This window comes from Coccinella septempunctata, chromosome 3, assembly GCF_907165205.1.
Source record: "Coccinella septempunctata chromosome 3, icCocSept1.1, whole genome shotgun sequence".
Lineage (NCBI taxonomy): Eukaryota > Metazoa > Arthropoda > Insecta > Coleoptera > Coccinellidae > Coccinella > Coccinella septempunctata.
This window is the reverse complement of record NC_058191.1, coordinates 26,134,638-26,147,277: the sequence shown is the minus strand read 5'-3', so window position 1 is coordinate 26,147,277 and position 12,640 is coordinate 26,134,638. Positions and strand designations below refer to the sequence as shown.

General features: G+C 36.1%; 1 protein-coding gene across 1 annotated transcript; it reads left to right on the top strand.

The window, feature by feature from the left end:
• The first annotated feature begins 206 nt into the window (after positions 1–206).
• On the top strand, positions 207–1,094 carry LOC123309472 (helix-loop-helix protein delilah-like). The gene has a single exon (XM_044892612.1). The coding sequence runs from the start codon at positions 338–340 to the stop codon at positions 1,010–1,012; it is 675 nt and encodes a 224-aa protein (XP_044748547.1). The 5' UTR covers positions 207–337; the 3' UTR covers positions 1,013–1,094.
• The last annotated feature ends 11,546 nt before the right edge of the window (positions 1,095–12,640 follow it).

Genomic DNA, 12,640 nt, shown 5'->3' with positions numbered 1-12,640 from the left:
ATCCTCACATTCACATAATGATGGCGTCCCGAATCCAATTCAATATGTAAATTTTTCCAGATTTCGAGTTAGGTGTGCATTCGTGCTAGACTTTTTTGGTAATCATTAGAGCTGATATCGTAATGTCCAATCGGGGAATCCAAATGATGCGGAGAGGAGACGAGAACACGTTAGTGGGGAAAGCATATTCTCAAACTCCCTGAATAACCTGCCCCAAACCTACTCCGATGACAATCTTTAGTGTCTGTTCAGCGTTCTCCGGTGCAGCATCTCGGAGACGGGTTTTATTAGCATAGTTGAAGTGAAACAATACGTCTACGACAAGTGTCGACGTACTATGATCGAATACCAAGAGCTCTCAGAGAGATTGGGCCTCTCTGAGAAGTACATAACGGACTCGAATAACAACAATGGTTCTCCTGAGAAAAAAATGACCGCTGACAAATATTCCCTAAGACCACGATCGTCCAGGAAGAGGACCCTTAACGAGGACTCAGATGAAATCGTCACAATCCCTACGAAATCCAGGAAACCTGGATCGGCGAGACCTAAGCAGAAACCCGCGCCACTTTCCAAATACAGGAGAAAAACCGCAAACGCCAGGGAAAGGAGCAGAATGAGGGAGATAAATCAAGCCTTCGAAACGCTCAGGAAGGTGGTACCGCAAATGTCAACGACGCCGGAAACGAACGAAAAACTGACCAAAATCACAACCCTTCGATTGGCAATGAAATACATATCGGCCCTCAGGAGTGCACTGGATGAAAATGACACCTCGAGCAACCAAGACCTCCTTTCGGATTGTAGTGAGTTGGATTCTCTATTCTTGGACTCGGACGGTGAATCTAGACCTCTGAACAGTGATTTTTCTGATCATTCTTTGACACCTGTTGAATTGACTAGTGATATTGGTGACAGTTCCTTCTCGTCTCTCGACTTTTCTTCGCCCTTTTCCCCTAACTTCCCGCAGGATTTGATAGAATTCGACCCTTTCTTGTCAGGATTGAGCTAGCCGTGATTGTTTTAATCTCAAAAGACTGTGTATATAATTATATGAAGCCGTGTATTACGTTTGAATATATTATTTATTTATATACTTTGTTTCATTGCTGATTTCACTTCAATCCTTGGTCCAAAAAATAGTGTATGGATAATGTGCAGTGATGTTTTCCGGATAACTGATTGAATTAGGGAAAATAAATACAGGAGAAATTGAAACTTTCAAATTCATTGAGAGCGATATATCGAAGGTATATAATTATGTCAATATAATCCGTAATCACAAAATCTTCTCTCCGGAATAATAGTAGTATCAATAAACTTTATTGAAACAATGCTTCAAAGATCTTCCTGCCACTCTCCGGAATATTTTCCTGAAATGTTTTATGCGAAACATTCAGGGACAAGTTTTTACCATTCTAAAATTCAGTTTGGAAGTTCTATCAGTCGTGAGTTATGTTGAGAAATCTGATGTATTTTCAAAAGTGGTCTATTTGTGCTGAAAATTTGTGATTTGTCGTTATATCAAGGTAATATTTCTTCGCAATATCATATCTTGAATTTTGTATTTATGAAGTTGATTGAGGCGAAAGCTCAATAGTATTTCAGTCAGTTGATTCAAAATTATTACTTACCAATCTGTGCTTCGAATTGGATTTCCTTTGATTTATTATTTTAAAAAAAATTGACTTTGGGCACTGAGCATAACAAAAATTATAACTTACTTCGCTAATATTTGTAGACGACATCGGAATTGCAAATAAAAGTAAGTATAAATTTGGCACAAAATTAAATGTGTTCATTTCCTGTCTTTTCCGACTTCAATGGACAACAAGCTTGATAAGGACGAAACTATTGCAGATATATACTCCTGAAAGTAGAAAAATATTTTGCTACGATGTTACCCAATTTTCACCACACAAAATCATCTCCATTAGGTGAAAGGTGAGTTTAAATCTAGTATTTCCTTCTAAAACATATGTGTGTAAATTTTGAGGCAAAATGAAATGTAATTTTCCGAAGAAAATAAATGGAAATGGAAATAATAAACCAACATTGTATATTTAAGGGATTTCATTGCACTGCGACCTTAGGGTCTATTGTGCCCCCATCAGAGCTGTGCTGTGATATAGCTCCAGTATCTGGGATGGTTTCAAGGAGGTGACTTCCTCACTTCTACTACAGCATTATTATCGTATGCTAGTAATGGCATTTCGCCCCGAGGTGATATAAACCAACATAAAACAATAAAAAAAACATATATGACAAAGTGAAAATGTCGGCCATTTAAGATTAATGAAATCTGGTATATTATATAATATGAACAAAAAGTATTATACATGAAGGAGGGTTTATTGAAATATCTGATAAAACTCAGCGTTCTGTGAGTATATTATCAAAAAGTGCATTGATTTCAATGAATGAACATCCAAAGGAAGCGGCTGACTTCAATCAGCATCTCTAAGATAAATAACAGAAAACATTGTTATATTTCTTGGTCACTTAAGTATTTGGTTCGTGAGTGTGTTGAGAAACTGAAGTACAGTATAAATGATACGTTTTATTTTATATACCTACCATATTTTATGGATCCATCGTAATTTTTCACCAATATTATGAAGGGTGATTTATTGATATTCCTCATTTATTTAATCGATCATAACTTTTAAATACATTTCAAAATTTATGAACGAATTTGAAAAGACCAAAAAATTAGTAGGATTAAATGTACTTCGTTTTTCCGCATACAACTTTTTCACTTCTCAACTTGAGTTAAATCCGCTAATGACGTTGCAGAAAATTGAAAAAAAAAATCAGATTGTCTTCTCCAAATGGTACTCTTAAAGAGTTATTCCATAAGAACATTAACGTTTTCTTATTTTCCTAATTACTCGATCCAAATCTAATTGAAAAACTAGAGGACATTTCCGTTATAGTTTAGGACAAATTATTATTATCGATAACTGAGTCCCAAACACCCGGTATCCGACTTAAAATTATCATAACATTTGTTCATTGCACTACATAGAAGAAAAACAGGCAATGAGAATGATATTCATTCGTTAGAAAATATAAATTTTTTTGAACGAAAATCATGTTGATTGAAATCTTCATTTTGAAGGATAAACAAATCATAAAATAAAAAAACTAGAATTTTTTTCCCGTTAATTTTTTTTGCTAAAATATGCTCTTTTCTTGATTCTTCTGATGCATTCATAATAAGTAATTATAAAGTAGAACACTCAATATGTCCTGATCTCGGTCCTGATTGATCTAATAAATAATAAACTTTAGGCTTACAATTACAATAATATGGGATATCGAACTAAAAGTATTTTTTACCAAATGAAGCCATACGTTTACATTGCTCTATTTTACTTTTATAATCAACAACAGAAGAGTTGAGAAATGATTATGTTTTTGTTCTAGCTATGAAACTGTTCAGATGTTTAACCTTGAAATTCATATTTGTATGAAATTATTCCTTTTTCTGAATGAGTAGTTTTCCTCATTTCCATATTTTTCTTCAAATGTGACCCAATGAAATACTCAATTCACACTTACAAGGTGTTTTTCAAAATCCTATTTTGGAAAATATGGGAATTATTCCTGACAAGAAATCTCGGATGTACAGGACATCCGAGATTTCTTCAAAATTCGATAAAAGTAATCTTTTCTCACATAATCCAATCAAACATAAATTGTTGTAAAAAAAAATAATCGGGTATGTGGACTTTATTGCTGCTTATCTTATTTCTCAGCGGGAAAAATTATTGTTCAATAATTAGATATTAAGAGAGAATTGTTTATTTATAAGTAGCAAAAATCAATGAGTTCTATATGATAACGTATACCTATATGAAATATTTGGGGGATAATTTCAAAAAAAAAGGGGATTGAACGGAGGTTGTCAAATTTGATAAGAAAATGTATGGAAATAAACTTTGTTGAGATTGTATACAAGTAGGTAGTTTACGTATAAGTCCAAATGATTCAGAAATAGAAGGAGAGAAGACTAGTGAAGAATTGGAAGTGAAGTGAAATTTAGAGCAATGGTGAAGAATCAGAGATCCACAAAGTTCTAGTTGATGCAAAAAGATATTTTCACCTACCATTGACAAGTCGAAACAATAAATTCAACTACTAAAAGTGCATGTGACTATATTAACAGAATGCGTTAAACGGAAAAGACAATTAATTAAGTTAGTTTAGAATAAGTTATATATAATATATATACTTATAATAAAGTTGGGATTTTCATATTTTTTGTTTTAAAATGTTGTTGATTCGTTTCTTCGTAAATTTATATTTGAAACAAAAATATGCATTGAAATAAAGAAATTGGACCATACCAGTACCTCGTTTGATTTTACTATGACAGTAAGTTCCAATTATTATGAAAACTCTTATTATATCTGGAAATGAATTCAGTTGTATCCAATTAATTCTTTTTGTGAATTAAATCGATCAAAGATGGCTTACTCACAGCTGCCCCTATTTGATATTCTCTGAATATAATCAATTCTTTCGAATGTATAAAGCAACAATTAAATCTGAGTTTCTAATCACTTATCGTATCATTTCGGGAACTCCCTAGGCCTCCAGATTGATATTTATTAATTTTTTCAAAGGATGTTCATGTTTCGGATAGGAGATTCGTATAACTGATTAATGTTTGATTTATCATTTCGATCCTTTAGTTTTGACCGCTCCAGAATATCAAATTGATTGCCTCAAGTTAATGTAACCGATAATTAATTAGAAACCTGTATCTGGGAGATGTGCATTATTATGATGTTCATTCTTTTTAATGGAGTCACCAATGCTGGCTCCAAGCAGAATATACCATGTAGGTACTGTAAAGTATCCTTGCTTTCGAATAATTCTTCCAATAAAATCCACCAAACAAGTATTTGTCGTAGGTTCATTTTTTTAATGTTTTTTTCGACAGGACTGAAATACGATAGATCCTACAAATAGGGTCGATGGGATAGAAGAATAACAATTTCATTTTACTAACAGGAAAGATACTTTTCCATTTGGAAAAACAAATGATTTGACAACTCACCTTTAAAATAAGCTGTCAAGTCAATCTACTTGAGATTGAAATCAAACTTCAAGGTCAAAATGAATGTGTGCATTGCATTTCCCTGAAGTTTCATTTTTCATTTGAAATATTTTTTGAATATGGCTCTTCCCAAGAAGTTATTTCAGTATATAGCTAGAACAATTCGAACTCAATAAATGCGTTTCCACATCTCAATTTTGAGTTATTGGTTGAGAAGTTATTAATTTTATTTTCGAGAGACTTCTGTGTTTCTTCTGAAAATCGCAACATTGAAGAAAAACAAAGATTATATTTATTTATTTATTAATTCACATAAAAAGAGAAAAAAGAACATTCAGTGTGAGCAACGCCCAAAACAACAAAATTTTGATTCTCAGACAAAGTCGTGACAGAGTTGATCCAGATTAGCCCGACATGGAGAAGTTGCTGGAGGCTACTGCCGCGACTGTACAGGCGCAGATTTCCATCTGTCATATCTGTTCTGTTATATCTGTTATAGTGGGATTCCATTTTCTGTGAACTTTCCATTGAGCTCACACATGGTAAAAGTATGCATGGATGGATGTGGTTGCGGCTAAGAGATTGAAGAAAAATCCTCAATTTTATTGCCATTGGTTGAAGGAATATTAAGTATTATATTCCACACGTATGCCCAGCCCTGTGTAGATACATACCTTAAAATGTTTGATGCTTCTAAAATACAAAATCAGCAACCCTAATTTTCGTATGAGTTTATAGTTTAGGGCGAATATATCTGTAGCACTGGTTCAAATATCCACAAATGCAGAAAGCTGTCTCTAAGGCTTATAGGTCTCTGGGGTTCATTATTAGGTCTACGAAGGAGTTTAAGTCTCATGAGTCCATTATACATTTGTATAAGACGCTGGTTAGATCCATTATGCTTTATGGCTCAATTATATGGTCTCCATCTAAACTAACTCACATTCCGATTTCTGAGTCAATTCAGCATAGGTTCTTCAGGTTCCTTGCGTCTAAAGCCCGTTTGCAACAGCCGAGAATTTTCTGGAGAATTCTCTACAAAATTCTCGCAAGAAAACGGCAGAGATTATTTTGTATGCAATTGAACAGAGAATTCTACCGAAAGTGCGTATGTAACGGTAAATAATTCACGGCGCATGAATTTTCGAGTAAATTCTCTAGAGAATTCTCGGCTGTTGCAAACGGGCTTAAGATGGGCAATAGATTTTCTTATACTGAACATGACTACTCTCAGTTTGCTTTGTCTGTAAACTTAGAATCTATTAAATCCGAGATTAAATCCCTTCATATATATCATGATGACTTTATTAAAAAAGCGCTTATGGGTCTTGTAAATTGCGAAGTTGTTCTTGAGCTTTTGGCTGAAAGGGAGGTTCCTTATGAGCTTAGATGTGCGAGACAACTTATTGAGCTTGGAACTCATAGAAATTATATTTATGGCTCAGCCATTTTTAGGTTGAGGAGAAAGTGGAACAAAATTGTTGTGCCCAAGGTCGATTGTTAATCATTATTTCTAGTGAAAATCCATTTTTTTTTCCTTGTGATAAATTTGTGTATTCTTATATTTGCATGAGACTGTTTTTCATCTCATATAGTTGTATTTGTGTTGGCAAATTTGTTGGTGCTCGAATTTTTCCTTTTTGTGTAATTTTGTAAAAAGGATCTTTGATATAATCATTGGTCCGTTGACATTGAATAAATATATAAATAGCGTCATTCACGAAATGGATGAAAAATTTCATCGGTATTTTCAAGAAAGACAATTCTTGAGAAGAGGTAAATGGAAAAATTGTTCACGATACTACTGTTCAAATACGATTTCAAAAAGATACCTCATTTGTTCGACTTCGTTAGCGCTTTGCTAATGATTCCGAAATGTTCGAAGGAGTGTTCGATTGAAAGGAATCATCAAACAATCATATTCAGTTCATGTCTGGAGCTAATGTCCGAGGGGATAAATCATGATGAAAATGTTTTCTTCCTGCATTTATCAAACGAAGAATAAACAATTTGAAACGATTAAACCCGTTCAAACGGTGATTACTACTGATTACTGATGATTCGTAGTTATCATTAGTGCGCTGTATACTTAGATGAAGACGCTAGACTAATCAAGATGGAGAAGATCAATGGTAGAAAAGATAAAAAGCGTATTCTAATTATATGATTACTATGGAGACTGATGCGTATAATATGATTAATGGAAATATTCAATTTCATGGATTGGCTACGTGGATGCATTATATTAAACCATGTGAAAACATGCTCCGGATTGAGAGATTAATCAGAATTTGATAACTGCATCATTAACTTGAGGGATATTGGAATGGTAGTGTGTCTGGCTAGTGCATAGTTTATTTCATTTTTCATTTTACGTTCTTCGTGCAAAACGCCCCAAAACTGTTAATAATACAATAGAAATCTCACCGATGAGTAAAAGCATATAAATAAATGAATTTTAGAGATAAAAAAGTTCTATTATCCCTATTCTTCAGAAAAAATATTCAACCGCCATTTTCAAATGTATGTATTTCAAACTCTTCTATTAAGCTGCGAATCATGGCTTGCTCTAAAGAGAACAAATACTAGTGGTAAAGAGCATATTAACAATGGGGAATTCTCCTCAGTTTGCTTTATCAAAGCATCTGCAAGTTTAAACTGAATAATTATTAGCTTCATTCATGAATTTTTCAAATGCACCGCGGAAACTATTCAAAATCATTCTTTAAATATGACGTTATAAAATTTAACTCGTTTCGTTTTTAGTTTACGATTTGGCAACAACACCTACTAGAAAATGTTTTGTTTATAAAATATCAGCTGTTGATTTACAGCCATCATGAGGCGAGCCTCAACAGCAACCGTTCATAAAAATTCCATAAAATTTTACGACCTTTCTCGTTTGTCGCAGACTTCATAGACAGCCATCTTTGTCGATCCGATCAAGATAGTGTGTCTGTTGCACTTTATTATCAACGCATATTTCAGTCGATGTTGCCAACTTGTGCAATAGAAACGAAATGCTGTAAATTTTAAATACCCATTTTTATTTTTCATTTTTAAGTACTTAAAATAATTTTTTTGGGAAACGGTTGATATGGTTGTTTCAAAATGTGACGTTTCGAAGATATTTCATGAAAAATACAAAATTTTCGTCAGAAGGAGTATTCCCTTGACGGATGATAAGTACTAATGGTAGTATACTGTTGTAAATTTCATCGCTGATATAATATGATACATCCATGTCAATACTTTTGAAACACTGCTCAAAAATTGAAGTGGATATTCGAGAGAATTCTCTATCTACGATCAACTTATATCTCCGCTTCAATATTAACTATGCAACCGGGCCTTCATGGCATAAGTGAAATAAAAAGTCACGAAAAACTCATTTCTCTTGTGATATTCTCTTGTGATAATAGACTATTAAAACTCACCTGGTGTTGTATAGTATCAATTGTGGAATGGTACGAGGATATATTGAAAAATTCTCAGCCTACTATATAGAAACATTCCATTGCTGTATCCCGTTACCGGGAATAAATCTACAAAAAGAAGAAGAAGAAAAAAAAAAAAAAATTCGAACAGACTTATTATATTATTATTATTATAAGTAATTTCTTAGTGCTAGTTGCGACTGTGTGCCCTCCTGTGACTAAAGAGACCCAACCGTGACCTGCAGATCCTTCCACACTCAGGGCATGGATAGTCACCAACCAGATCTGGCCGCCGCTGTATCCTTCTCGATTCTCCATTATATCTGTTTACCAAAGACCTCCACTGTGACCTGTCTAACGCTAGTTGTTCCCAGTTATGGTTGGCATTAACTGATTTTAGGGATTGATGTAGTGTATCCTTAAACCGCTTATACTGGCCTCCTGGTTTCCGGGCTCCCTCAGTGAGTTCGCCGTATAGAGCTATCTTGGGGAGTCTTGTGTCTTGCATCCTCAGAATGTGGCCGCTCCATCTGAGTCGGGCCCTCGTTACTTGAGTCTCAACTGTTGTACAACTCGCGCGCTGCAAGACTTCTGCATTCGAAACTTTGTGGAACCATCTGATGTGCATTATCTGTCTTAGATGACGTTGCTGGGTCTGTTCAAGCTGTTTAATATGTCGCCTGTAGGGAGTCCAGCTTTCGCTTCCGTAAAGAAGCGTTGAGAGGACCACTGCTCTGTAAACAGCTGTCTTGGTCTTCAGATTGAGGTCGTGATTTTGAAACACTCTGTCCTTCCAGAATGCCCGTGATGCCGAATTGATACGGTTGTGTATTTCCGTGTCAAGGTTAGCCCTAGTATTTATGAAGCTTCCCAAGTATTTGAACTGCTCGACCTGTTCTAGAGTTTCATTGTCCAGGCTGATATCTGTTTGAAGGCTTTCTGGCGGACTCACCAGGATTTTGGTCTTATCAATATTGAGTCTAAGGCCTAAAGCTTCGTATATATGTTTATAGGTGTCCATCATTATCTGTAGATCCTCTGAGCTGCTAGCGATGAGTGAACAGTCGTCTGCATATTGAAGTTCCGTGATAAACTTGGTACGGGTTTTTGCTCTGAGGCGCTTCAGGTTAAACAGGCCTCCATCAAATCTGAATCTTATCCCAACACCTCTTACGGGCATGCTCATGTCAGCAATTATCGATACAGCTATCGCGAAAATATTGAACAGTAAAGGCGCTAATACGCAGCCTTGTTTTATTCCAGAGTTGGTTGAGAAATGGTCGGTTGTAGAGCCATTATGCTGTATTCTAGCGGTGTTGTTGGTATGAAGGCTTTTACACACTGCTAGGAATTTTTCGGGTACTCCTAGACGTGCCATGATTTTCCATAGTGCTCTCCGATTCACCGAGTCGAATGCCTTGCTTAAATCGATGAAGGCTGTATAAAACCTTGATTGTTGTTCACGGGCCTTTTCTTGTAGCTGTCGCAGTGTAAAAATTAGGTCCACCGTACCTCGATTTGGTCGAAAGCCGCACTGGGATTCAGGTAAAAGCTTCTCTAAGAGTGGAACCAGACGATTAGCCATAATCTTCGAGAGAATTTTACCGGCCACGCTAAGCAACGATATGCCTCTGTAATTGTTGCAATTCGACGTATCGCCTTTGTTCTTATAGAGGTTGATAACTAAAGCGTCTCTGAAGTCTTGTGGCACATCTTCCTGTTTCCAGATCTTGCGGAATAGTGTTAGGAGACTATTGAGAATGTCTTCATCTAAGGCTTTGAATATCTCCGCCGGAATGCCGTCTAGACCAGGTGACTTATCATTTTTCATATTTTTGATCGCACTTATGATTTCCGACATTGAGATTTCGTCATCAAGCGATGTCATCGGACTATACGCGGGGAGCAGGTCTAAAATGGATAAATCCGAGTCGTTATTTTGAGATTTGGGGTGTAAGGGGGAAGGATGCGTTTTATAGCCTCTCCCCTCAAATGCCAACCTCACCTACTCGCGGTGCACCCTGTTCTTACGAACGAGGCTCTGGCGACCGAACATGAGCGGTATAACTCTGTTTCCCACAATTATAGAAACAAACAAAATTTCAATGTCAAAATATTTTATTACTCAACCTATTGTCCTCTTAAATGGATAAATTTATTATAGCGAACCTGCAACGTCTCTAGATCTTTCAGAAAAATGTTTCTTCTTGCTCTGCAAACCAGACCTCCACAGCTTTTATTGCCTCCTCGTTGGAAGAAAATTTACGACCTCTTAAACTTTTTTTCAGTTGAGGAAAGAGATGATAGTCGGATGGAAGCAAATCTGGTGAATAAGGGGGTGTTGTAGTAATTCAAACCCTTAATCACGAATTTTTGCATGGCAACATGAGATTTGTGTGCAGGGGCGTTGTCCTGCAAAAACGAAACACTTTTAGAGCTTTCCGCGTCTTTTCTCTTCAATTTTTTCCCCTAGAGTGGTCAGTAATGTCGAATAGTAATCTGTGGTTATTTTTCTACCCTTATCCAAAAAAACAATCATGGTTACTCCATGACAATCCAAAAAACCTGAAGCAAGAACTTTTCCAGCAGATTTTTGGACACGAAACTTCTTAGGTCTTGGAGAACCATAGTGTCGCCATTCCATCGATTGTTGCTCTGTTTCTGGATCGTAGAAATGTACTCCAGTCCCATCCATAGTAACAATTCGGTTTTAGAAGTGTACATCGTTTTCAAATCGAGCACAGATCGAACGCGATGCTTCTACCCTTCCAAGCTTTTTGTCAACATTCCAACATTTGGGGATGCATTCTGTCCAAATTGACGTGAACTATAATGATGAACACTTTCGTATGAAATATTCAGTGAAATATTCAGATATCCGTTTCAGCCCAATTCGACGGCCTGATAAAATCTTGTAATGAACTGCATCGATATTTTGGGGGACTGACACATCAGAAGCTGGCCTTCCCGAGCGGTCATCATTTTCAATGGAATATTTACCTCTTTTGAATCTTGCAGTCCAATTTTTCACGGTCGCATACGAAGGACATTGATCACCAAGGGTATTAAGCATATCTTCGTAAATCTGCTTACCTCTTAACCCTTTTAAATACAGGTACTTGATGATGGCTCGATACTCTAATTTTTCGATTTTCACAATTTCGGTGGACATCTTCTTTCTTTTAATTTATTGCGTAACTCTGATTTACTTTTTTGACCTCAAACTTCACACCGACACTTCTAATGAATTATTGTTCGTTGCTATGGTAACGCAATATTTTTTTAGGCATGGAACTGGTCTAGGCTAACTAGATATCAATACATCCTCGCAGTTAGTGTAGCGTGAAAACGCTATCGCACTCTTGGAAGTGCTGCATATACGCAAGAAGGTCGAAGACCAAGAGCTACAACCGTCGATCAAGATCGGCATATACAGTTCAATTCATATTCATATTTATATTTATATTCATTATTATCCTGATTCTCCATAGGTACCGAACTACCCCTCAGAAGCTCTGCGGCTTGTAAGAGTTCGGAGAATCAGTTGTGTTGTGTGTAGGCTTTGTTACTGCGTCCTTTCAGTGCACAGCACAGTTAATTTGAATCCAACAGAGAATGGTGGCCCGTACCTGTATGGACTAGAAAATTCCTTCTCTATCCTGGAATCGAACTCAGTTTTTTGCGGTTGCAAAATACTGAGTCGACGCTTCTAACCACCAAGCTACGGATGATAAATGCACGAAGAAATCCCTTCTTAAGCCCGTTTGCAACAGCCGAGAATTCTCCAGAGAATTTACTCGAGAATTAATGCGCCGCGAATTCTTTACCGTTACATACGCACTTTCGGTAGAATTCTCTGTTCAGTTGCATACAAAATAATCTCTGCCGTTTTCTTACCAAAATTTGGTAGAGAATTCTTCAGAGAATTCTTGGCTGTTAAAAACAGGCTTTATATTGAAATAGAAATTCAACTTTTCGATCATTTTGCTCCGAAAGAGTAAAGACTAAGTACTGAAGATATCAATTTTGTGATATATTTTTTACTGATGATATCGCAGATAACGCTACCAGTGGCCCAGATGATATTCTTCGCATATATCAGCGCCAGATATCGCCAGATGCCGAGGACAAAAAC